We start from the raw sequence: 24,016 nt of genomic DNA, 5'->3' as shown, positions 1-24,016 counted from the left end.
CATGGATTACTAATGATGTTTTAAAAATGCTTATTACATCAGCATTGCATCCCATATTACATAAACTTGCAAGTTTTTCAAGTTTGAACCATGATGTAATAAGGTGTCTCAAAGGAAAGAAGACTGTGACAGATTAAAGTGACAGGAGACAGGAGTACTGAAAGACTTAAAATATGGCTGACCTTTTTAGAAGTTTTTCATCCACAACTTTCATTTTGGTTCTCTAATGTAACCTCCCCCTCCCTTTTAATTTTTTGTAAGCGCTAATTACGGCAAATACAGTATAAAAGGCATTAAGTGGTACCGTACCAAAAACCACTAGACTTTACATTCAACACATGTTCCGGTACTGATGATTCCAACTATATCAATTATCTTATAGTAGCAGTGAATTATGAAATTTAAAGCTGCGGATTGAATGAACAATAACTTTTCATAAAGCACTAAGTGGTAAAACAAAAACCACTAGACTTACATTCAACACATGTTCCGGTACTGATGATTCCAACTATATCAATTATCTGATAGTAGCAGTGAATTATGAAATTTAAAGCTGCGATTGAATGAACAATAACTTTTCATATGGGCATGTTTGATAACTTTTCATTCTGGTAGCTGGTCCTGTGACAAATTTGTCGGAAAACTTTGTATGTAAGAGCTTGCCACTGTACAAGTGATCAGATCAAGCCTCACCTCAAATCAATGACCGCATTAAAAAACTTTTTCTATGTACGAATCCCTTTGGTCAGTGAGAGTGAGAAAAGTTTATCACATTTCACCTTATATGTTTAAAAAATAAATTTCTGGCAGTTGATTCACTAATACGCTTCAAGTTTTTTCATCCTCACTGTCTGGTGCAGAGTCAAGCTCTATAATACCATTTGTTATTCTTGAGTTCATTTTAGAAATTTTTATGTTTTCTTCTGTCACTTCGCCAAAGGCAATGTCAGATGCATCACTGTCGGAGTCCTCTGATTCGCTCCCCAAATCTGGTACTAAGGAAATATTCTGTAAGGAAAAGATTTAAAATTGATGTTACAAGCTAACAACAATACAAATAGACAGACATGTAGTCATTTTACATCAGTGTGAGAAAAAGTAAGCATGAAGTATGGACAATTTTTCTTTCATTGAAAACAGCATGTTAAATACCTTTGCCACCATAAAACTAGACCAGTGCATATGTATCAAAAATACATGTATAACTACAGTTAGATATTCAAAACATGCTGAACTTACTCTTTTGGGGTCAATCCAGTTATACATGAACTTCAGTTTATCCACCAACTCTGGTGCAAAGCTTGCAAATTTATCTTTTAATACTCTGAACCCCAATGATCCACTACATGTAGATTTTTAAGTCTATTTTGTTTACCCGGTAATGTTTTCTATAATCCTTAGAGTGATGCTCACCATTTCTATCACATTCTGTGTATCCTCGGAGACGCTCTCGATATCCACCATGCTGGCAGGAACCTTGGTTAGTAATGTACTGAGATCCTCGTTAGCCTTGGCTAGCTTTGGTAGGAAACTTTTAACATCAGATAAAACTGAAGAAAAAAAATAACAGCAGTTGATGATTGGAAAAAATCAGTTGTCTCTGTAATACAAACAACTCAGTTTACACCATTTAAAATGTTACTGTAATGAAAAATGCTTGAGCTAGCCATACAATCAATTAGCTTTTGTACCAATAAGTATCAGTTTTGTACCAATAAGTATTAGTTTTATCAAATTCAGACAGCTTATCCATATATTATATCATATCTACTACATGTACTACTGTTACTAGTATACTTTGTATTTGGCATTAATAATTTGTAAATAGTATTAAGATGGTTTTTGAAATCATTAAATAAATCAAATAAAAGCAGTGAAGTGAAAATTATATGCTATCTCTGAGGTTTTTGTGTTCCCTGTCGTAAATGGGAATGGATTTTCAAACACCGGAAGTGCCGTTCGTCACTATAAATGATAAGAGGGGACCCGGCCGGACCGAAATTCCGGAATTCTAAAAAAATCGCATACGGATTTCCTTTTTTGGAGAAAATCATAAAAACAATCAGACATAAACCATATATACTATCACAAAAAAACATATGAACTGATGTGGAATGTTTTTTTTGCGGCATGATTTTCAAAAAATAGTCAAATACTGACCATCTTAGCACTGGATGAAATGGGGTAGGGTTGTGAGTTACAAACTTCAAGCTTACTAAATTGTGTAATATTGATCGAAGGACCCCATGTGAATATATGATATTTTGTAAAAAAATCTATTAACTTGGGCATAATAATTTACAAATAGTATTAAAAAATTGACATGGGTTTTGGATTTCCATATTTGGACTAATCCTTGATACTTTTTACGCGACGAACAATTAGTGGCTAAAACAATGATAAGTTATCTTATCATGAAACTGTACATGAAGAAAATAACACAAATATTTGTTAAGCATTTGGTTCATAATTACAGGCGTCTTTGTGATATATGTTCTACACTGTTAGAAATTGTAGGACAAAAAATTTCCACATGAGCGGAGAGACTTTACAGTCCACCACAAAAAAATACAGAAACATAAAAATTTAATGCAATTTATCATATAAACGGCCTAGCAAAATTTGGCATGGATGGTATATTTTCAAGCTCAAATATCTCAAAAAGTAGATCGAGAATACCCATTTATCTTTACAGATTTGAAATCTACATGAACAAGAGGCCCATGGGCCTTAACGGTCATCTGACTCATGGCACAAAAACAACAAAGTCACAGTATAAAGTATTGGTTAACGATTAATATAAACAATACAAGGAACTCCTTAGTTGAATATGTAAGTTTCTGAAAAAGGTAAATGTCATTTGTTTGAACAAACTTGATAGCCCTTCATCCAAATATGGTTGAAACCCATTCAAGGATTAATATAAGGAGGAGTCAGATTTTTTAAAGCCAAATTTCAGCAAAGCTCCCATTTTGGACCGCGGTCATACTATCCCCATGGGTCTTACCTCGGTCCTTTATAAAATATGATTGTCATTACCTAAAGTTCCCCCTTCTGAATCAATTAAAACCACTATAGACCAATTTTCATTAAGATCAGAGACTGAAACCTTTAAAACAGGAGTGGGCCAGCGGCCATCTTGGAATACCAAAATCTTTACGAAAATGTTTGCATGTTGTTTGGCATCAATTAAAACCCCTATAGACCAATTTTCATTGAGATCGGAGACTGAAACCTTAAAACAGGAAGTGGGCCAGCGGCCATCTTGGAATACCAAAATCTTTACGAAAATGTTTGCATGTTGTTCGGCATCAATTAAAACCCCTATAGACCAATTTTCATTGAGATCGGAGACTGAAACCTTAAAACAGGAAGTGGGACAGCAACCATCTTGGAATACCAAAATCTTTACGAAAATGGGGTTTGCATGTTGTTCGGCATCAATTAAAACCCCTATAGACCAATTTTCATTGAGATCGGAGACTGAAACCTTAAAACAGGAAGTGGGCCAGCGGCCATCTTGGAATACCAAAAAATCTTTACGAAAATGTTTGCATGTTATTCGGCAATCAATTAAAACCCCTATAGACCAATTTTCATTGAGATCGGAGACTGAAACCTTAAAACAGGAAGTGAGTGAGCCAGCTAAAATTAAGAAAATTTGCCCTTTTGGGCCCCACCCCTCAGTTCCTAGGGTTCAATACCAGACTCATTTATATAAAATATAATTGTTTTTCCCCAATGATGCTTCACACCAAATATGGATATAAATTCATCCAAGGATGGAGGAGGAGTAGGATTTTAAAGCTAAAATCAAGAAAATTTCCCCATTTGGGGCCCCACCTCTCAGCCCCTAGGGGTCGGACCAGGCTCATTTATATCAAATTAAATTGTCCGTCCCCAATGACGTTTCACACCAAATATGGATGAAATCCATTCAAGGATGAAGTAGGAGAAGGATTTTAAAGCTAAAATTAAGAAAATTTGCCCATTTGGGGCCCCACCCCTCAGCCCCTAGGGTTTGGACCACGCTCATTTACATCAAATATGATTATCCTTCCCCCAATAATGTTTTACACTAATATAGATGAAATCCATCCAAATAGTAAGGAGGAGTAGGATTTTTAAAGCTAAAATTAAGAAAATTTGCCCTTTGGGGGCCCCACCCCTCAGCCCCTAGGGGTTGGACCACGCTCATTTATATAAAATATGATTGTCCATCCCAAATGATGTTTCACACCAAATATGGATGAAATCCATCCAAGGATGAAGGAGGAGAGTAGGTTTTTAAAGCTAAAATTAAGAAAATTTGCCCTTTTTGGGGCCCCACCATTCAGCCCCTAGGGGTCGGACCAAGCTCATTTATATAAAATATGATTGTCCTTCATCAATAATGTTTCACACACCAAATATGGATGAAATCCATCCAAGGATAAAGGAGGAGTAGGATTTTAAAGCTAAAATAAGAAAATTTATTCACCCTTTTGGGGCCCCGCCCCTCTGACCCTAGGGTGTCGGACCAGGCTCATTTATATAAAATATATGATTGTCCTTTCCCTAATGAAGTTTCACACCAAATATGGATGGAAATCCATCCAAGGATGAAAGGAGGGAGTAGGATTTTAAAGCTAAAATTAAGAAAATTTGCCCTTTTGAGGCCCTGCCCCTCTGACCCTAGGGGTCGGACCAAGTCATTTATATAAAATATGATTTGTCCTTCCCCAATGAAGTTTCACACCAAATATGGATGAAATCCATTGCCATGGATGAGGAGGAAGGTGAAGGAGGAGTAGGATTTAAAGGATTAAAATAAGAAAATTTTGTGCCCTTTGGTGCACCTCCACCCTCACAGCCGTCCTACGGGGTTCGGAACCCAGGCTCATTTATAATATATATTATAGATTGATCGTCTTACCTAAATGTTGCCTTCAATCCAAATATGGATGACTGAATTATGAAATAAATCATATGGAATTGATGAGAGGAGTAGGCTTCTTTTGTTCATTAATTGCTCCATTACGCACAAGAGCACGGGGTCGGCACGAAGAGCACGGCGGAGCGGTCGCATCCTGCGCATACGGAGAACTCAAACGTAACGAACGGTCAAATACTCGCGATTGACAAAGTAGGTTCATCGCTGACCTACTCCGTGACAATTTTATGACCAATAAAAATGCACCAAGAAAAATAAGACCTTTGGTTAGAAAAAGATAAGGAATCGTAATATTCTCACATCAATGTATGAGAGCTACCTTAATCCATTATAACAGTAGAACAATTTATCATTTCAAAGACTCAATAGTGAAAGTTAATACAATATAATAAATTATGAAAGGGGAGATAATTTTCTTTTAAGATATTAAAAGCACACAATATCAATATATTTACACTTACAACACATAAATCAATCAGTACATTGATTTGTTGCTGTTACACTTTTATCTTTCTACAATTCCTCATACAAACTAAAGAAACTTGAGTACATGACTGTTGGATATGTATGCAGGTAATCATCAAGTACAATGTTACAGTAGGTTAAATTGTCCTCAACTTATTTACAAATCTATTCTAAAAAAATATAAAAATCATTTACAGCAAATTTACCCAACATATTTCTGATTACATGAGGACATATATGTAAAACTATGAAATGAATATTCAGTTTCTTTGCGTGTTTATTCAGTGTACATCTTGATCATGATACAAAACAAGTTATCCGGAATATATATGGTACCTACTTGAGCTAGGAGGTGGTCTGAATGTTTTCCTTGGTCCATCCAACTCTGATGCTTTAACTTTTTTATTTACCAAAAGTTTGCCAGCTATTCCATTATTTCCTGAGTAAAAATGAAAATACAATCGTTATAATTACGACAGGCTTAGTATTCAACGCACAACTTATGAAAAGAAATCAAAATACCAGTCTTTCAAAACTGAAGACGATTCTAGACCTCTGTCTCCAATCATTTGATACTCTATGAAACTGGATCATACTCATTAACATCATAACAATATTTGGCCTAATAAATTTAGGTGCCCTCGGTCTCCACCTTTTAATGACCTCTGATCATTTACCATGGAGGTCAATCTTTATCAAATGCAGTCCTAAAATATGAACATTCTTTTATTTCTTTTAATCACTTCGAACATTCTTTTATTTCTTTTAATCACTTCGACCTATGGGACAATTTTTTCTACAGTACTTAAAGTAAGTAATTTTATCAATTTAAGCACTCTTTTATGTCGACTATAATTAATGACAATTTCAATTTCATAGGCCTACAATATGTAAAATTGTCTGGTATAAATGATAATCAAAATTGATCATTTTTATCAGCTGATCAATGTAAATAACAATACTGTAAAACACGTGTTCTTTACAGACAAAAACCACCATTTCTAAAATGACAATAACTATAACATTACCACTTATGTTCAACAAGTCTTTAGATTTTGTTAAACGATGTTCATGTGCGCTATCTGATGCTAATTCGTCAGTATTCAGTTGCATGCGTTCTTTCACCGATTCCTCCATGGGCGCAGCCATATTGAAAATAACCTCTAACACAAAATATAGGTAAATCATTAGATATGTGTGAAACTACATTAATAAAGAATATACACATACAGATATTTCCCAAATAAATTATGTTAATACATTGCAACAAATAGATTAATTCATTGATCGTGTTAATGGAATATTTACAGTCTTAAGCTTTTTGTTTGAGAGTTACAAAATGGCCGCTGACTTGTTGGCAGACTTTCTAGTGTGAGTATGTAATTTTAATTTGTTCTTTCAATTCCTTAATAATGCTTTAATAGTTGACACACAATACAAAAAAACTTACGCATAGCAATAGCATAGTCAGTTTCATTGAAATAAATGACATTAGTAAGGTCAAATTCTGTGTGAGTAATGTATTTCGTCTTCACCTGACAAGTCACAGGTGACAGGTAAGCACGCATCGGTCGAGGATCTACACCGGCTCTGACACATCACTTAGACGATAGATAGGTGACACGATTAGAGTCACAGCACCCTACTACAGTGGAGTTAATCCATCAAAATATCTAAGAATGGTGTCAGGCCCAGAGAAACTGTGGCTAAAGTCTGCTGATCCAGCACACCTACATTACAAGTGTACCTAGTTATTCATTATACATGCATGCAAAAATTTACATTTATGCAAAACAGGGAAAGAGCACAAATAATATGAATTCAAGGCAAAGCCTCAGAAGAGCGCAGCTTCATGTAAAAGACTATAACATCATAACTTTATGTTGTCTATATTTTTCTACGAGATTAACAATAAAATATTTCACTGACATGCACATGCTAATCGATAGTTAGAAAGAGTTCAAAATAATCCAAATTGAATATGTATTGTTCAATATACTTTATCAGATGCAGAGAAAACTTGCCATGCTATCAAAAATACGCGCAAATCTGTGCCGTCATCTTTGGCTTCATGGTTTGTGACGTCACTGCTGACGGTGACATGCGCTTGAGAATATACACAGTATATATTGGACCAGTACATTTATTGCTTTGTTCTTGTATATGTGTAAATTAAAACTAGTTACAGTAATTTTAAAGCATATACTGATAACACATTTAGTCTGGTACAGAAATTTCAAATCTTGTCGTGCTGATAACGAGAATTAAAACATGGCTGCCTACATGGAGGAGCAAGACTTTTCCCGCGGGACACAATTTCAAAGTCCAAGGGGTACTGGAATGTATTGGAATCTATATGCTCACACACATGTAATGGTTAATAGAGCTTCGCTCTACGCGGCCTTCGGCCGCGCAGAGAGCTGCGCTCTTAATAATTGGTGTTGATGCTTAACAATATGTGGCTTAATACTAGTGCTGCAATGATAAACCATGGGACGATATATCACGGTATAAACTACATGGTTTGATTCACAGTATTTTTTTTCTACATCACGGTACGCCCAACCAGTTTCCGATCGGGCAAAAATCAGGACTTTTTATACAGTAATCAGTACTTCCTACCAAAGATATTTGCCATTGATGCACATCGTTTCTGTAGTTGAAGATTCTAATTTATACGATCACTAACTAAAGCATCTACGTAACAGTTTCAAATATGTTTATTTGTGGACATAACATACCTATATATAGTTAACATTTCCATCGCCATGATGCGATTTGGTTTACACAGTCAGTATAGTTTCGTATTTTATTGTGGATCCATACAAAAAATACTTTCTACTGTGTTTTAATGACGTTAATAATTGCATTAATCTTTGAAATATTATCAAACTTTCGTCATATCAATAACAATACAGATCTAATTCCCAAACACGTTCCCATACACGGTGTGAAAGTATGGCTTTAACCTGACGCCATTTTCTTATACATGTGTATACAATGTTACATACAACTGCATGTCGGCACGTTGAAGTTTAATCACAATCGTTTGCTCATTTGGCTGAGACAACTGTACGTAATTATTCTTCTGTTTATGATTGAAATTGATATGTAAATGCTTGCAATGAAATTCACTGAAAATACAATAAGGAGTCTGGACGGTGATTGTCTTTCCGATTCACGGCGACTGATTTATGTGTTTACTAAGACAGACAGTAACCTAATTTGATACTTTATAAATAACTATACGATTATTCAAATTTCTGGATTAAAATTGATACATATTAATAAATTAGTAAGCTTTTACATTTCATGAAAAATATAAAACAAACAAAAGTTTACTAAGTACAAAAGCACATTTATTATATTTTTTATCACTTATAATTCATTTATTTATTCATTAATTCATTTTTGATATTTTTTTTCATATAAGTGCATAATGAAAATTGCATGTAATTCACTATTCTGTTTTCTGGTGTGATGATGTCCATAACATCTGTTGATGTTGTTAAATTGTTTTAATTTTTTTTTTATAGCAAATATATATATATATATATAGATATCAGGTGTGTCACCAAACAGGTTTATTCAATTTTGTATGGCTAAGATCGCTAGCTGTAAAATGATATGTCCTTAGCACATTTATACCCAGAAAATAACAGAAATCATTAAATTGTTTATAAACTTAAAACGACATGCTTTCAGTAATTTGTATGCTTTATTATTATATTCAATGTGTTTTTCTTTTTCAGGTTTAATTGACCCACCCTACCTTCAAATTTAAGCATGACATATTTGAACACTCCTGATTGCATGACCGAAGTGTGACTTTGATCTACGTTTGATCTGTACTGAGGTACAGCTGTAATGGCTGAGAGGGATCAAGGTGTCTACAACCTCCGTAAAAGAATGGTCCCCACTCGCCCCACCACCACAAGTCCTATCCATCCCACTAACATTGCCATGACCTCATCTAATGAATCTGCCACAAAGTTACAAGATCTGAAATCTAAGCAATTAAATGGGGGAACATCAGCACAAAAAAGTCCTCAGCGAAGAAATGATGATGAGGCAGATGAAGACGAAGAGGAAGAGACTATATTTGATGGTTCTGATACCAGACCATTATTAAATGCTGGCTCATCCTCAGATGGTGATCCTGATTCAGGTGATGTGGAAGCTAATGAAGCCGTGAGGGAGGAGACCTGGTTTGAGATAGGACTTCAGGTTTTCTTCCCCTACATTGTTGCTGGATTTGGCACTGTTGGTGCTGGCATGGTACTAGATGTTGTCCAGGTACAGTGTGTTATGCATGTTTTACTCCTGTTCATTTATAAGTGGTCAAAACATTGTATAAAAGCCTTCAAATTATATCAAAAAGTTTTAACTTTCCATACATAATTGTATCTCATATAATCAGCACTTTTAAATTGCCAAACACTGAAAACAACAATCATTTTATAGTTATGTATTAAAGTAGCAGTATACTGTTATATATTACAGCATATAAATTATCGTAACTTACATATAGGTTGAGATTATCAGTATGTAATGAGTCATTGTTAATACGTTAATTTCATTTACTCACTGCAGCACTGGGATGTGTTTGTTAATGTATCAGAAGTGTTCATCATGGTCCCTTCACTACTGGGGCTAAAAGGAAACTTAGAAATGACACTGGCATCAAGGTTATCTACTCAGGTAAATATCAATTCTAATGCAACAAACCAACATTTAGAAACTTTGAATTATTCATGGTTGGAATTAGATGGATTTTTTTACCATGACCAACTTGGTGATGGATTATCTATTCATGCAAAGAGAAACAAAATACCAAGTGACAGTCGAAAATTAATGTCTAACAATCTATGAATAGCTGTGGATATGTATATACCAAAATGTTGGGTTACTAAGAGTTAAAATGCAGTACAGTGGACCCACAATGATATATATGGACAACAATAGTTTGGAAAACTCACAATTTGGACAGAAATAGCAGAGAACAAATTTAATTCGAAGGAATTCGGCAATATGGAAAATTCACAATCTGAATTAAATATTGTCTGGGCTGGGGACCTAAGTATCTGGATTATCGAAGGTCTACTGTATATAAATATGTTTTACTTTGAAAATGAAACTTGCAAATATACTAAAGAGGAAAAATGACTTTATAGAGTAAATTATTGATTTCATAAAAAAAAATAAAAATCTTTCTATATTTTGCAGGCAAACCTGGGAAATCTTGATTCCAAGAAAGAACTGTGGAGTTTGATAATTGGTAACATGGCTTTGGTGCAGGTTTGTACTTTATTTTGAATTATTATATACAATGTATGTGCCTGTGTTCTACAACATAAGGGTAATGCTTATTTAGATAATAAAAGCTAGCAAAAAGATTGTGGCTGGAATTTCTATTTTTTAAGATCAAAATGCTTATGATTATTCAGATTGCAAAAGTAACATGTGTCCAGTGTTACATGTAAAACATGGTCATAAAGAACCTCTAGGGACCAACAGAATCACTTTATTATATACATATTACAAATGTATTATAGTGACATTGGCAAGGAATGAAAAATACTATGATATAATCTATGAATTCGATGAAAGTGTGTTCGTTATAAAACACAATTTATTGTTTTTACATTATGAAAAGTGTTATAGAATTTTACATCACAGAAATATTTACATGGAATAAAATATAAAATATAAATGGATATAAATTTGAATACCAAATGGTAACTAAACATTTGAAGCAAATTTTGTATTAGTTACTTGGGAGTTAATGTAATATACATGTAAATCCACCTCCAGGCTCAGGCGATAGTTGTTGGTTTCCTTGCGTCTGTGGTTGCCATGGTGATGGGATGGATCCCTCAGGGAAAGTTTGATCTATACCATGGTCTGTTACTGTGTGCCAGCAGTATGTTCACTGCTGCTGTGGCTAGTTTCGTTTTAGGTAAGTAAAGCATTAGACTCAGGTACAGTTTGAAAGAAAAGCAAACTCAGCACATGGTTTCAGACTCTTGGACACTGGCGTTGTGAGATAAAGAAAAATTTGTAGCTCACAAGATAAAGAAAAATTTGTAGCTCACAATAGAAACAGAAATAAGTTTTCTTGACGATAAGAATGGTTTTTCTTTTGTGATTTAAGTTCACATGCAATTTGATTCTGTAACAAATTAATCTAGACACTAAAATCATAATCAAAGCAAACATGCATTATTAATAAAACTGTTAAATAATTAATTTAAAAGCATTCTTGGAATATAAAATGACAATTATTGAAAATAGAAAAAAAATCATGCATGTAATATGTGGTCAATTCCATCATAATTTATGAATAATAATAAGAAGCTATTTAAGTTTATAATTTTTCTGATCCCTGTTACAGTGGTTTAATGTTTGTTGTAGGTGCTGTGATGGTCGGTGTAGTTGTTGTCTCGAGAAAATTAAAGATAAACCCAGACAATGTAGCCACACCTATTGCAGCTAGTCTGGGTGATCTTGTTACCCTGTCTCTCCTGGCAGGGGTTAGTCTAGTCCTGTATAATGCTATACTAGTAGGTAAGTCTATTCTAACTTTGTTTACTGCTACAACACTAACCAGGTAATGAAGTAAACATAATTAAATGACTTGAGCTCTATTGCCTAGTGGTGTTGACCCGTCAACATATTTTTACCACTTACTGGTGTATGCATTGCCTTGTAAAACATGCCTGCAGCCTACACCATGATGCATATCTTAATCTAAACATAAAAAGTTATGGTAACTTACTGTATGCATAAAGCTAGAGAAAAATAAATGCCATGTTTGTTTAAAATCTTTTCATGTCAATGTTCAAACAAAATAATGAAATGACTGAATAGATTTCTCAGGAATTTAAAATATTCAAAGATATTGATTAAGATATTTCACTGATTGATGACTGAACTGAAAATATCTGTTTGTAATTACAGGTAAACATTTATGGATGGCTCCAGCTATCATCGGTGTCTTGGTGGCCCTCATACCTCTGTGGCTGTATTTATCTATAAAAAATAAATATACTAATGATGTTGTGTATTCGGGATGGACCCCAGTACTTAGTGCTATGTTTATAAGTAGGTAAGTACCCTCCTTGTCTGGTGACCAAACAGTGTGATCATATCAGAACATGTAGCATTAACACAAATCCTTTTGTTAATGATTCTGTCAAGGTCCTTTTGAGTTAAATTATAAATAATTATTTCTGTGAATTATCATTGCCATTTAAATGTCAATAGATAGATTTCAGTGAGGTGTCAAGGTCATTTAGAGGTCATTAGATGTAAGGCTTGAAGTATGGCATCTGTATTATGATGTCTATCACTGAAGACCATTTAATATTCTTATGAAACTCAAGCTAGGACAATTTACACAAATTGCATGTTAAAAATTATTCATGTGAATTGTCATGATCATTAAGAGATCAATAGACATAAGACCAGGGCCGTTTTTGTTTATTCGGAACGACCGATTTGACCACCAGTTAAAGTAATTATTTCAAGCATAAAACCTGACTGACCTATAGTTTTTGATACAGGCCTGTGAGGGCTTTGTCAAAGCTCCTCTGAAAACAATATAAAATCACCAGGTCCGTCTTTAATTCATAAACGAACAACTAGGTCCAACCAGTCAAACCTGATAATCGGCCCAGAATTATTATGCTTTGCCTCACTTTCTGGTGAATTTCTGATGAATTCATGGTCAAAATCTTTTCAGGTCAAATTCACATGAAGAATTCAATTGTGCTTTAATATGTGACCATACCATAATTAACTGCCATGTTGATATAAAAAAAAAATTCTGTTATTTCTGCATGAAAAAGATACGTCAGTGTCTAATATTATCTAGAAAATAAATGGGTTTCATATAATTGTTAGATATTGAAACATTGTGTTTCTTTTTTCCAGTGTTGGTGGTTTAATTCTAGATTTCACTGTAGCTAAATACCACGGTATTGCTGTGTTTCAACCTGTGATTAATGGTAAGTAAAACATTAAAATCTTTAATATACAGCGGAACCCCGATAATCTGGACGCCATTAGTCTGGAAAACTCACAGTCCAGACGGAAATGTCAGGGAACAAATGATATAATGTTATATATTAACTAAGAACACAGAATTCAACAGTCTAGAAAATTTTTAATCTGAAAGGTTTAGACTGGGAGCAAAGGCGTTTGGATTTTTGAAATTTCATTGTATCAATGAACAAAGAGGGAAAAGCCTGATGGTTTTATAAGTTGTTTATGATTAAAGAAGAAAGGACCTGTCAGGTAAAAATCTCAACAATTGTTGAACATATTCAGTGATGTGATTTTATTGCAGGAGGAAAAAGCACAGGGACCTGGCACGAAAATTTTAACCAATAGTATACATATATATATATTATAGTATCAAGGGTATGAACTCGGCGGTCGAGAAAAACGGACCTATTTTTTTATAACCGTGATTATTTTAAAAAATGGGTCCTATACGACATTGACGGATATCTTACCTTAAAGAGAAATAATTTATCTTTCCATTGAGTGCTTGAGGAACAAAATTGGCCAAGTATTGACGAAGTTATGGCTTGATGAATCGGGAAATATACGAAAAATATGCTAGGTAGACATTTCCCTGTCCGGTCAAAATGTCGTCTCGGCTCTAATGGGTACCTCAAAAACCAAAACAAAATTACAAAATCTACGCTTGTGGTGGTAAACAGTACCCATAACTGTGTTCATCCACAATCTCCTTTGGAGGTGTCATGACCCGTACTTTGTAGAAACTCCATTTAAACATTGTGTAGCTCACTTACTTTAACCGTCACCGCCATGTTCATTTTTCTCTCGGAACGCTTCTCGACTTTACATATCGTGACTACATTATGCAGATTATGTTATGTTGTGCTTATGTGTAAACTCGAAAAGCGTTCCGAAGAACAAATGAACATGGCGGTGACGGTTAAAGTAAGTGAGCTACACAATGTTTAAATGGAGTTTCTACAAAGTACGGGTTATGACATCTCCAACGGAGATTGTAGATGAACACAATTATGGGTACTGTTTACCACCACAAGCGTAGATTTTGTGATTTTGGCTTGGTTTTTGAGGTACCCATTAGAGCCGAGACGACATTTCGACCGGACAGGGAAATGTCTACCTAGCATATATTACTTAAATTTCCCGATTCATCAAGTCATAACTTCGTCAATACTTGGCCAATTTTGTTCATCAAGCACTCAATGGAAAGATAAATTATTTCTCTTTAAGGTAATATATCCGTCAATATTGTATAGAACCCATTTTTTAAAATAATCACGGTTTTAAAAAAAATAGGTCCGTTTTTCTCGATCGCCGAGTTCATACCCTTGATACTATAATATATATATATATGTATACTGTTAGTTTAAAAAAATCGTGCCAGGTCCCTGTGGGAAAAAGTATCAACATTGTCGAACCCATTCAGTAATGATCGTATTTGTGATTATATTGCAGGGGTAGGGGGTAATTTGGTGGCAGTACATGCAAGTCGTCTCACAACTTCACTCCATCTAGTCTGTCAGCCGGGTAGACTGCCTGCGACTGCCACTCGGGGCTGTCCTAACCCAGGAGGGGCCTTCTGTGGAACAAGTAAGTCATTTCATCTTTCATTTTGTAGAGAGGTACTGTATAACAAGAGATATTGATATTGTAGAGACTTCTAATTGTTTTTGTGATTGCTAGTAAATCAGGGTTATTTTTGGAAATGCTATTCTATTTGACAGTCACTAATATTTCTGCACATGAATTACAATATGCATGTATACTTGAAAGCACTAAACCATGAAAGAATTTTTTTTATATTATGTTCAACTTAAGTTGTGATTTATTTCAATTCTATCTTACATTTCAATAAACCTTCTAATTATATAAAATACATTGTTATAAAAAATAAAGAAAAAAAGTTTGACAGACAACTACTTGAAATGATAGGTGTTATTAATCTACCACTAAAGTACAATAATTTTAGAGTCCTTTTTGAACAGGGGAAGTTTTAATGATTTCCTTGCCTCTTTTCTACTTCAGCCATCAATGCTAAAGCAGCACGAGTTCTGTTGTCCTTAGTGATACCTGGACACCTTATCTTTATGTTTACTATATCTTACATGAAAGCTGGACACACATCCATCACAATAACATTCGCTGGAATTTACCTCCTCGCTTCTCTACTTCAGGTAAGTTTTAAAGGCATTATATTATGGTACCAATATTAGGAATACCATAATTTCTTTGTCACCTTGACATTGTAGAATAAGGAGAATATACAGAGAAGAGAATAAGCCAGACTGGTTAGGTTAATGGACAGCCCAGTGTGGGATTACTTCTGTGGTTGTAAGTTAAGGTTTTAGACCCTGTTTTAACTAGTGATATTTGGTATGCTTGTTTCACCGAATTCGAATTTACAAAAGCAAACACATTGAATTCTTCTTGACATTGTCTTTCACATGTCTTTCACATATAGTTATTTGGTGACAGAAATGTGGACCCAACCATACTACATAAGGTTAGGCCTTATACATACACACCTTTTATCAATTTAGTTATGTTCATTTACATCTAAGAAGAAGTATGAAGGCATACCAAATATCACTAGTTTAAATAGGGTCTAAAACTTTAAGCATCTGTATAGGGGAATATTTAAATTTTAACAGAAATTCAGTGTATAGAAAAAACTATTACATGCAAAACAAACTATCTACAAGAAAGTAAATGTAAATTTACACAATCCTAATTTTCAAGCTATTCTCAACATTCCTTATTGATATTGACCTTTTGACCTTACTTTGTATAGGTGATAATCCTGCTCTACCTAGCTCATTGGATGGTTCATTTTGTGTGGCGTCTGGGAGAGGACCCAGACAACATAGCCATCCCCTACCTTACTGCCATTGGTGACCTACTGGGAACTGCATTTCTGGCTTTAGCCTTCCACCTACTGTATCTCATAGGAGACAAAGACGCTGATGTAGGCGAGTGAGGTCTGTAAGAGAGATTTACGACCTGTGCAAGGACTCATAAATGTAAAACCACCGGCTAACACTTATGGCAATCAGCATTATGCATAAGTTCACATTATTCATTGATAACTTTTCTGTGTTTGCATATTAAAGGTGTTATCTGCTCTTGTTGATAGATATTGATTGATATGTCTGTAAGCATAAAGTTCAGAAAAAAGCAAATTTATTTTTAGACACAAAATTGATAACATTATAATTGAAATCTACTCCCATGGGCAGATAACTCTGTAATATGCAAATATGTACAAAATATGCAGGTACAGAATATTTTTGTTTAAATTTCTGCGTGAACATTGAATAACTAAATAAATTAAGAAGTGCACTGTAACATAGATATTGTTTCATTTACAAGTCAAAAGGAAGTGCAGATATTTGACACATATCATTGGTAGTATAATGATTGTAGTAATTGATATTGAATTAAATGAAATATTTAATTGTAGTAGGTTGTGGAGTAAATTTACTAAACCACAGAGGGATGGGATTATTTGTGATTTTAGAATTGAGCACTGTGATAATGAGATTTTATTAGTGATGATATAATAAAAGTATATTGAAGAGTGAGATAATGACATGAATGATACATTTTGTACATTCCGTCTTTGCATATCATAGAGTTACCTCCCTTGTGGGCAGGTATTGATTGTGACGTCAAAATTTTATCAGCATTTTCACTGAAAAGTATCATATTGTGATCACAAACACATGGCATCACAATCATTACCTACCTGCAAGGGCAGATAACTATGTAATATGCAAATACAGAATAACCATAGAAATGACTATTGTAGTAAAACGTCTTTCTGATCCCAGCAAGGTTATCACACAAAATCATACCTGTTATGGTAGACTTCAAGTGTTTGTATTAAGCAAATTCTCAGTGACATGTGCATTTGATACCAAGTTCCTTACTTCATATGTACTAGTTCCGTGTCGTAAATTGAAGTACTAGGTACATAGAAAGGAAATTATCAGTAGATATGAATCAATTTTGTGTCCTGGGGTCAATTGAATAATGCATATGTAAAGAATGGCAATTAAAATGCAGAATATTCTTTGCAATATATTTTCTTGTAATATTAGATATTGTAGAAGTTATGGTTATAACACAGACCGTAGTTAGGCATATGATATTAATGAGAGCAATGATGTCTAAAGTGTTAGAATTCAGAATTATCAAACTAGTTTGTCTACATTTAAAGGAACTAACCTTTTATGTATGGTTCAAACTTGTGTGCATGATTGATCTGACTGAAAGTGTGTCATACCCATAATGCCAAGGTATATAAATTGTTTGGACCTGTTTGATATCCTTAAGACATTCCAACCTCATTTATAACATAACTAGTCATGTTTTATACTAATCACTTCAATGGAATAGACCCGTTTTAATATGTCAAAATGAGGCATCTGGATAAAGTCCTTAAATCTGGTTCTATTTATGTAAACTTAATCTAATGTTTTTGGAATGTTATTTCTTGAGATTTTGTAATAAGTAAACCATAGGTATAATTTCCCTTTTGCACTTGGTTTCCAGTACTTATTTAAAGTCACTACATTTTAATTTCATAGAGGAAAACATGAATCGGCCAAACATAAAGTCAGATATAGTACCACAGTATAGGAATAGTATTCATAGCTGCAAGTTTGATATCATACCAATGTGTTTGCTATGTAGGGATGAATGATATTGACTGCTAAGTGCTTAATGTATAAATACATTTGTTATAACATATAAGACACATTTTAAAGTTATTTGCAACAAATGAGTGCTAAAAACCCCAGCAAGTATTAAGTGTCTAGCAGGTAAATGTTTTGTGTGGTATTTAAAAAATATGGACAATCTAATAACAAAATGGGGTATGAAAACTAATAATGATCTCTTTCAATACTGTACATCAAAATGAAAGGTGACAAAGGCTGCCTATATGTTGTTTCAAATTGAGTACACTTTAGGAATAAAGGGTCCTTCACTGGAGCAAGTGTTTATGACTGAAGAAACCCACAAGTTACCACTTATTGTTTGTGGAAACCGATAGAGCGGTAACATGGATTTATGATAATGAGGGGAAACGCTACTCTATTATTCTTTCGCGGGATTTTAAGTCTGTGAAAGGATTTCATTATGACTGTGATAATGGGGGGAAACGCTACTCTATTCTACTGCTAGAGTTTAGGAGAAAGGGTGTCGGTATGACTGTGTCATTACAACTTAAGTGTAAGTGCAAGGCTTATATCAAATACTTACAGCTGTGATAGTATTGCCATGTGGAGATTGCCATTTAGGAATTTTAACCACAAGTCATTACCAGCAGAAAGGGGAAGAACAAGGGGAGGTAATCCTGATGTTAGATCTGCTACCATTGAATTTAATATGCCAATGGTTTCAATTTTATGGCCCTATCAACATATTCTGATTAAGAATGGAACAGTCTGATTTTATCCTGAAATGATTTGACATACTTGATTGTGTTTAATTAATGCAGAATTAGATAATAAGCCTCAAATGATATTATACAATCATATCATATGCTGGTTCTCAACACTGGGTAAATACTACTGTACATACACACATGTACATGTATTTTATAAATTCATATGAACTTGACTGAGAAATGTTCTTATTGTTATTCAATTTTAATGATGTTATAGATAATTTATTTGTGAAGGAGAGATGTTCATGAAGTATTTTGCTGTAACTTGTGCCTGCATTAATTGTCTTGTGTTAAAATGTTTATTTTTTGTTGCTTCTATATATACAGAATTATTGTTTTCTGATGGCTGCCATAATGCTGGAATAATATTGTTATTTGTTAATGTTATACAGTACATTTGTTCAAGTATTTAATAGTTAATAACTTCAAAATCTCAAATCTTTATGTTTGATAATGGGTTTTATTGGTGATATTGATTTGAATGCTACAGAAATATTTGCACATCACACCATTAATTTTCTTTCTCTTTTCCTCTAATTTGATTCTAAGAGTTTATATTAAAAGGTCACATCTAAAATTGAAAATATATGGATATAATTACGTTAGGGACTGGCAAGAACTTTTTAGGTTGAACACAAAATAAAAACAAAGACTTGCTCTGTTCTCCCTTTTAAAACAAGAAAAAATATTTATTTTCTCACATAAGAACTATGCCATAAAACAACGTTTTGACCATCTTTTTCAGCTACAACAGTATACCATTGTTTCCAGTTATTACTTTCTACTGTTGAATTGTTTTCAAAGATAATTTATTTGCCTCGACCTACCATATTTTGACTGTGGGGTAAATGCTTTGTTGAATATCTAAAACTGTTCAGGCAATCCTGTTTTATTTTATACAATAAAATACATGTAAACACCTTAATCCATTACTCAAGTATATAAAAGCATATTTTTTTATCATTCGGGTAACCACTGACTTTGTAAATTTTGTTAATTTAGGTGAAAGGCCATGTAACGATTGAGCCGTTTTTGTATTATTCTTTTTAGGTCATCTGACCCGAAGGGTCAGGATGACCTATAGTCATCATTGTTTCGTCCGTCGTCGTCCGCCGTGCGCCGTGCGCCGTCCGCCGTCCGCCGTGCGCCGTGCGTTAACTTTTCACATTTTGAACTTCTTCTCAAGTTCTACCAGTGCGATTAGGCTGAAACTTGCGTGAAATGATCCTGACATGGTCCCGACAAAGTGTTGTTATTTTTCGGGTCGATCCGAAATCCAAGATGGCCGCCACAGCCGCCATCTTGAAAACACATTTTGAACTTCTTCTCAAGTTCTACCGGTGCGATTTGGCTGAAACTTGCATGAAATGATCCTGACATGGTCCCAACAAAGTGTTGTTATTTTTCGGGTCGATCCGAAATCCAAGATGGCCGCCACAGCCGCCATCTTGAAAACACATTTTGAACTTCTTCTCAAGTTCTACCGGTGCGATTTGGCTGAAACTTGCGTGAAATGATCCTGACATGGTCCCGACAGAGTGTTGTTATTTTTCGGGTCGATCCGAAATCCAAGATGGCCGCCACAGCCGCCATCTTGAAAACACATTTTGAACTTCTTCTCAAGTTCTACCGGTGCGATTTGGCTGAAACTTGCATGAAATGATCCTGACATGGTCCCGACAAAGTGTTGTTATTTTTTCGGGTCGATCCGAAATCCAAGATGGCCGCCACAGCCGCCATCTTGAAAACACATTTTGAACTTCTTCTCAAGTTCTACCGGTGCGATTTGGCTGAAACTTGCGTGAAATGATCCTGACATGGTCCCGACAAAGTGTTGTTATTTTTCGGGTTGATCCAAAATCCAAGATGGCCGCCACAGCCGCCATCTTGAAAACACATTTTGAACTTCTTCTCGAGTTCTACCGGTGCGATTTGGCTGAAACTTGAGTGAAATGATCCTGACATGGTCCCGACAAAGTGTTGTTATTTTTCGGGTTGATCCAAAATCCAAGATGGCCGCCACAGCCGCCATCTTGAAAACACATTTTGAACTTCTTCTCAAGTTCTACCGGTGCGATTTGGCTGAAACTTGCATGAAATGATCCTGACATGGTCCCGACAAAGTGTTGTTATTTTTCGGGTCGATCCGAAATCCAAGATGGCCGCCACAGCCGCCATCTTGAAAACACATTTTGAACTTCTTCTCAAGTTCTACCGGTGCGATTTGGCTGAAACTTGAGTGAAATGATCCTGACATGGTCCCGACAAAGTGTTGTTATTTTTCGGGTTGATCCAAAATCCAAGATGGCCGCCACAGCCGCCATCTTGAAAACACATTTTGAACTTCTTCTCAAGTTCTACCGGTGCGATTTGGCTGAAACTTGCGTGAAATGATCCTGACATGGTCCCGACAAAGTGTTGTTATTTTTTCGGGTCGATCCGAAATCCAAGATGGCCGCCACAGCCGCCATCTTGAAAACACATTTTGAACTTCTTCTCGAGTTCTACCGGTGCGATTTGGCTGAAACTTGAGTGAAATGATCCTGACATGGTCCCGACAAAGTGTTGTTATTTTTCGGGTTGATCCAAAATCCAAGATGGCCGCCACAGCCGCCATCTTGAAAACACATTTTGAACTTCTTCTCAAGTTCTACCGGTGCGATTTGGCTGAAACTTGCATGAAATGATCCTGACATGGTCCCGACAAAGTGTTGTTATTTTTTCGGGTCGATCCGAAATCCAAGATGGCCGCCACAGCCGCCATCTTGAAAACACATTTTGAACTTCTTCTCAAGTTCTACCGGTGCGATTTGGCTGAAACTTGCATGAAATGATCCTGACATGGTCCCGACAAAGTGTTGTTATTTTTTCGGGTTGATCCGAAATCCAAGATGGCCGCCACAGCCGCCATCTTGAAAACACATTTTGAACTTCTTCTCAAGTTCTACCGGTGCGATTTGGCTGAAACTTGCGTGAAATGATCCTGACATGGTCCCGACAAAGTGTTGTTATTTTTCGGGTCAATCCGAAATCCAAGATGGCCGCCACAGCCGCCATCTTGAAAACACATTTTGAACTTCTTCTCGAGTTCTACCGGTGCGATTTGGCTGAAACTTGAGTGAAATGATCCTGACATGGTCCCGACAAAGTGTTGTTATTTTTCGGGTTGATCCAAATCCAAGATGGCCGCCACAGCCGCCATCTTGAAAACACATTTTGAACTTCTTCTCGAGTTCTACCGGTGCGATTTGGCTGAAACTTGAGTGAAATGATCCTGACATGGTCCCGACAAAGTGTTGTTATTTTTCGGGTTGATCCAAAATCCAAGATGGCCGCCACAGCCGCCATCTTGAAAACACATTTTGAACTTCTTCTCAAGTTCTACCGGTGCGATTTGGCTGAAACTTGCATGAAATGATCCTGACATGGTCCCGACAAAGTGTTGTTATTTTTCGGGTCGATCCGAAATCCAAGATGGCCGCCACAGCCGCCATCTTGAAAACACATTTTGAACTTCTTCTCAAGTTCTACCGGTGCGATTTGGCTGAAACTTGAGTGAAATGATCCTGACATGGTCCCGACAAAGTGTTGTTATTTTTCGGGTTGATCCAAATCCAAGATGGCCGCCACAGCCGCCATCTTGAAAACACATTTTGAACTTCTTCTCAAGTTCTACCGGTGCGATTTGGCTGAAACTTGCGTGAAATGATCCTGACATGGTCCCGACAAAGTGTTGTTATTTTTCGGGTCGATCCGAAATCCAAGATGGCCGCCACAGCCGCCATCTTGAAAACACATTTTGAACTTCTTCTCGAGTTCTACCGGTGCGATTTGGCTGAAACTTGAGTGAAATGATCCTGACATGGTCCCGACAAAGTGTTGTTATTTTTTCGGGTTGATCCAAAATCCAAGATGGCCGCCACAGCCGCCATCTTGAAAACACATTTTGAACTTCTTCTCAAGTTCTACCGGTGCGATTTGGCTGAAACTTGCATGAAATGATCCTGACATGGTCCCGACAAAGTGTTGTTATTTTTTCGGGTCGATCCGAAATCCAAGATGGCCGCCACAGCCGCCATCTTGAAAACACATTTTGAACTTCTTCTCAAGTTCTACCGGTGCGATTTGGCTGAAACTTGCATGAAATGATCCTGACATGGTCCCGACAAAGTGTTGTTATTTTTTCGGGTTGATCCGAAATCCAAGATGGCCGCCACAGCCGCCATCTTGAAAACACATTTTGAACTTCTTCTCGAGTTCTACCGGTGCGATTTGGCTGAAACTTGAGTGAAATGATCCTGACATGGTCCCGACAAAGTGTTGTTATTTTTCGGGTTGATCCAAAATCCAAGATGGCCGCCACAGCCGCCATCTTGAAAACACATTTTGAACTTCTTCTCAAGTTCTACCAGTGCGATTTGGCTGAAACTTGCATGAAATGATCCTGACATGGTCCCGACAAAGTGTTGTTATTTTTCGGGTTGATCCAAAATCCAAGATGGCCGCCACAGCCGCCATCTTGAAAACACATTTTGAACTTCTTCTCAAGTTCTACCGGTGCGATTTGGCTGAAACTTGAGTCAAATGATATGACATATCATACAAATATGCTGTTCTCAACACTGGGTAAAAATACTACTGTACATACATCTTGAAAACATGTACATGTATTTTATAAATTCATATGAACTTGACTGAGAAATGTTCTAATTGTTATTCAATTTTAACCATGATATTATAGATAATTTATTTGTGAAGGAGAGATGTTTATGAAGCATTTTGCTGTAACTTGTGCCTGCATTAATTGTCTTGTGTTAAAATGTTTATTTTTTGTTGCTTCTATATATACAGAATTATTGTTTTCTGATGGCTGCCATAATGCTGGAATAATATTGTTATTGGTTAATGTTATACAGTACATTTGTTCAAGTATTTAATAGTTAATAACTTCAAAATCTCAAATCTTTATGTTTGATAATGGGTTTTATTGGTGATATTGATTTGAATGCTACAGAAATATTTGCACATCACACCATTAATTTTCTTTCTCTTTTCCTCTAATTTGATTCTAAGAGTTTATATTAAAAGGTCACATCTAAAATTGAAAATATATGGATATA

General features: G+C 35.5%; 2 protein-coding genes across 3 annotated transcripts; one reads left to right on the top strand and one right to left on the bottom strand.

The window, feature by feature from the left end:
- Positions 1–467: 467 nt before the first annotated feature.
- On the bottom strand, positions 468–6,555 carry LOC138336137 (NOP protein chaperone 1-like). The gene is made up of 4 exons (XM_069285456.1): positions 6,427–6,555; positions 5,739–5,837; positions 1,414–1,550; positions 468–1,008 (listed from the first exon to the last, which is right to left on the bottom strand). Exons 1-4 carry the CDS (start codon positions 6,545–6,547, stop codon positions 829–831), a joined length of 537 nt encoding a protein of 178 aa, XP_069141557.1. The 5' UTR covers positions 6,548–6,555; the 3' UTR covers positions 468–828.
- Positions 6,556–6,729: 174 nt separating this feature from the next.
- LOC138336040 (solute carrier family 41 member 1-like) lies at positions 6,730–22,751 on the top strand. 2 transcript variants are annotated; one of them, XM_069285310.1, is made up of 11 exons: positions 6,730–6,769; positions 9,151–9,694; positions 9,992–10,099; positions 10,625–10,696; positions 11,213–11,357; positions 11,813–11,965; positions 12,359–12,506; positions 13,334–13,407; positions 14,900–15,034; positions 15,470–15,618; positions 16,236–22,751. In XM_069285310.1, exons 2-11 carry the CDS (start codon positions 9,266–9,268, stop codon positions 16,419–16,421), a joined length of 1,599 nt encoding a protein of 532 aa, XP_069141411.1. In that variant the 5' UTR covers positions 6,730–6,769; positions 9,151–9,265; the 3' UTR covers positions 16,422–22,751. The 2 variants fall into 2 exon arrangements, with proteins under 2 accessions (XP_069141411.1, XP_069141410.1); XM_069285309.1 differs by having other exon boundaries at positions 6,730–6,773.
- The last annotated feature ends 1,265 nt before the right edge of the window (positions 22,752–24,016 follow it).

Source organism: Argopecten irradians, chromosome 12 (genome assembly GCF_041381155.1).
Source record: "Argopecten irradians isolate NY chromosome 12, Ai_NY, whole genome shotgun sequence".
In the NCBI taxonomy this organism is placed as follows: Eukaryota; Metazoa; Mollusca; class Bivalvia; order Pectinida; family Pectinidae; genus Argopecten; species Argopecten irradians.
The sequence above is the reverse complement of the archived record's forward strand: the minus strand, read 5'-3'. Positions and strand labels throughout refer to the sequence as shown.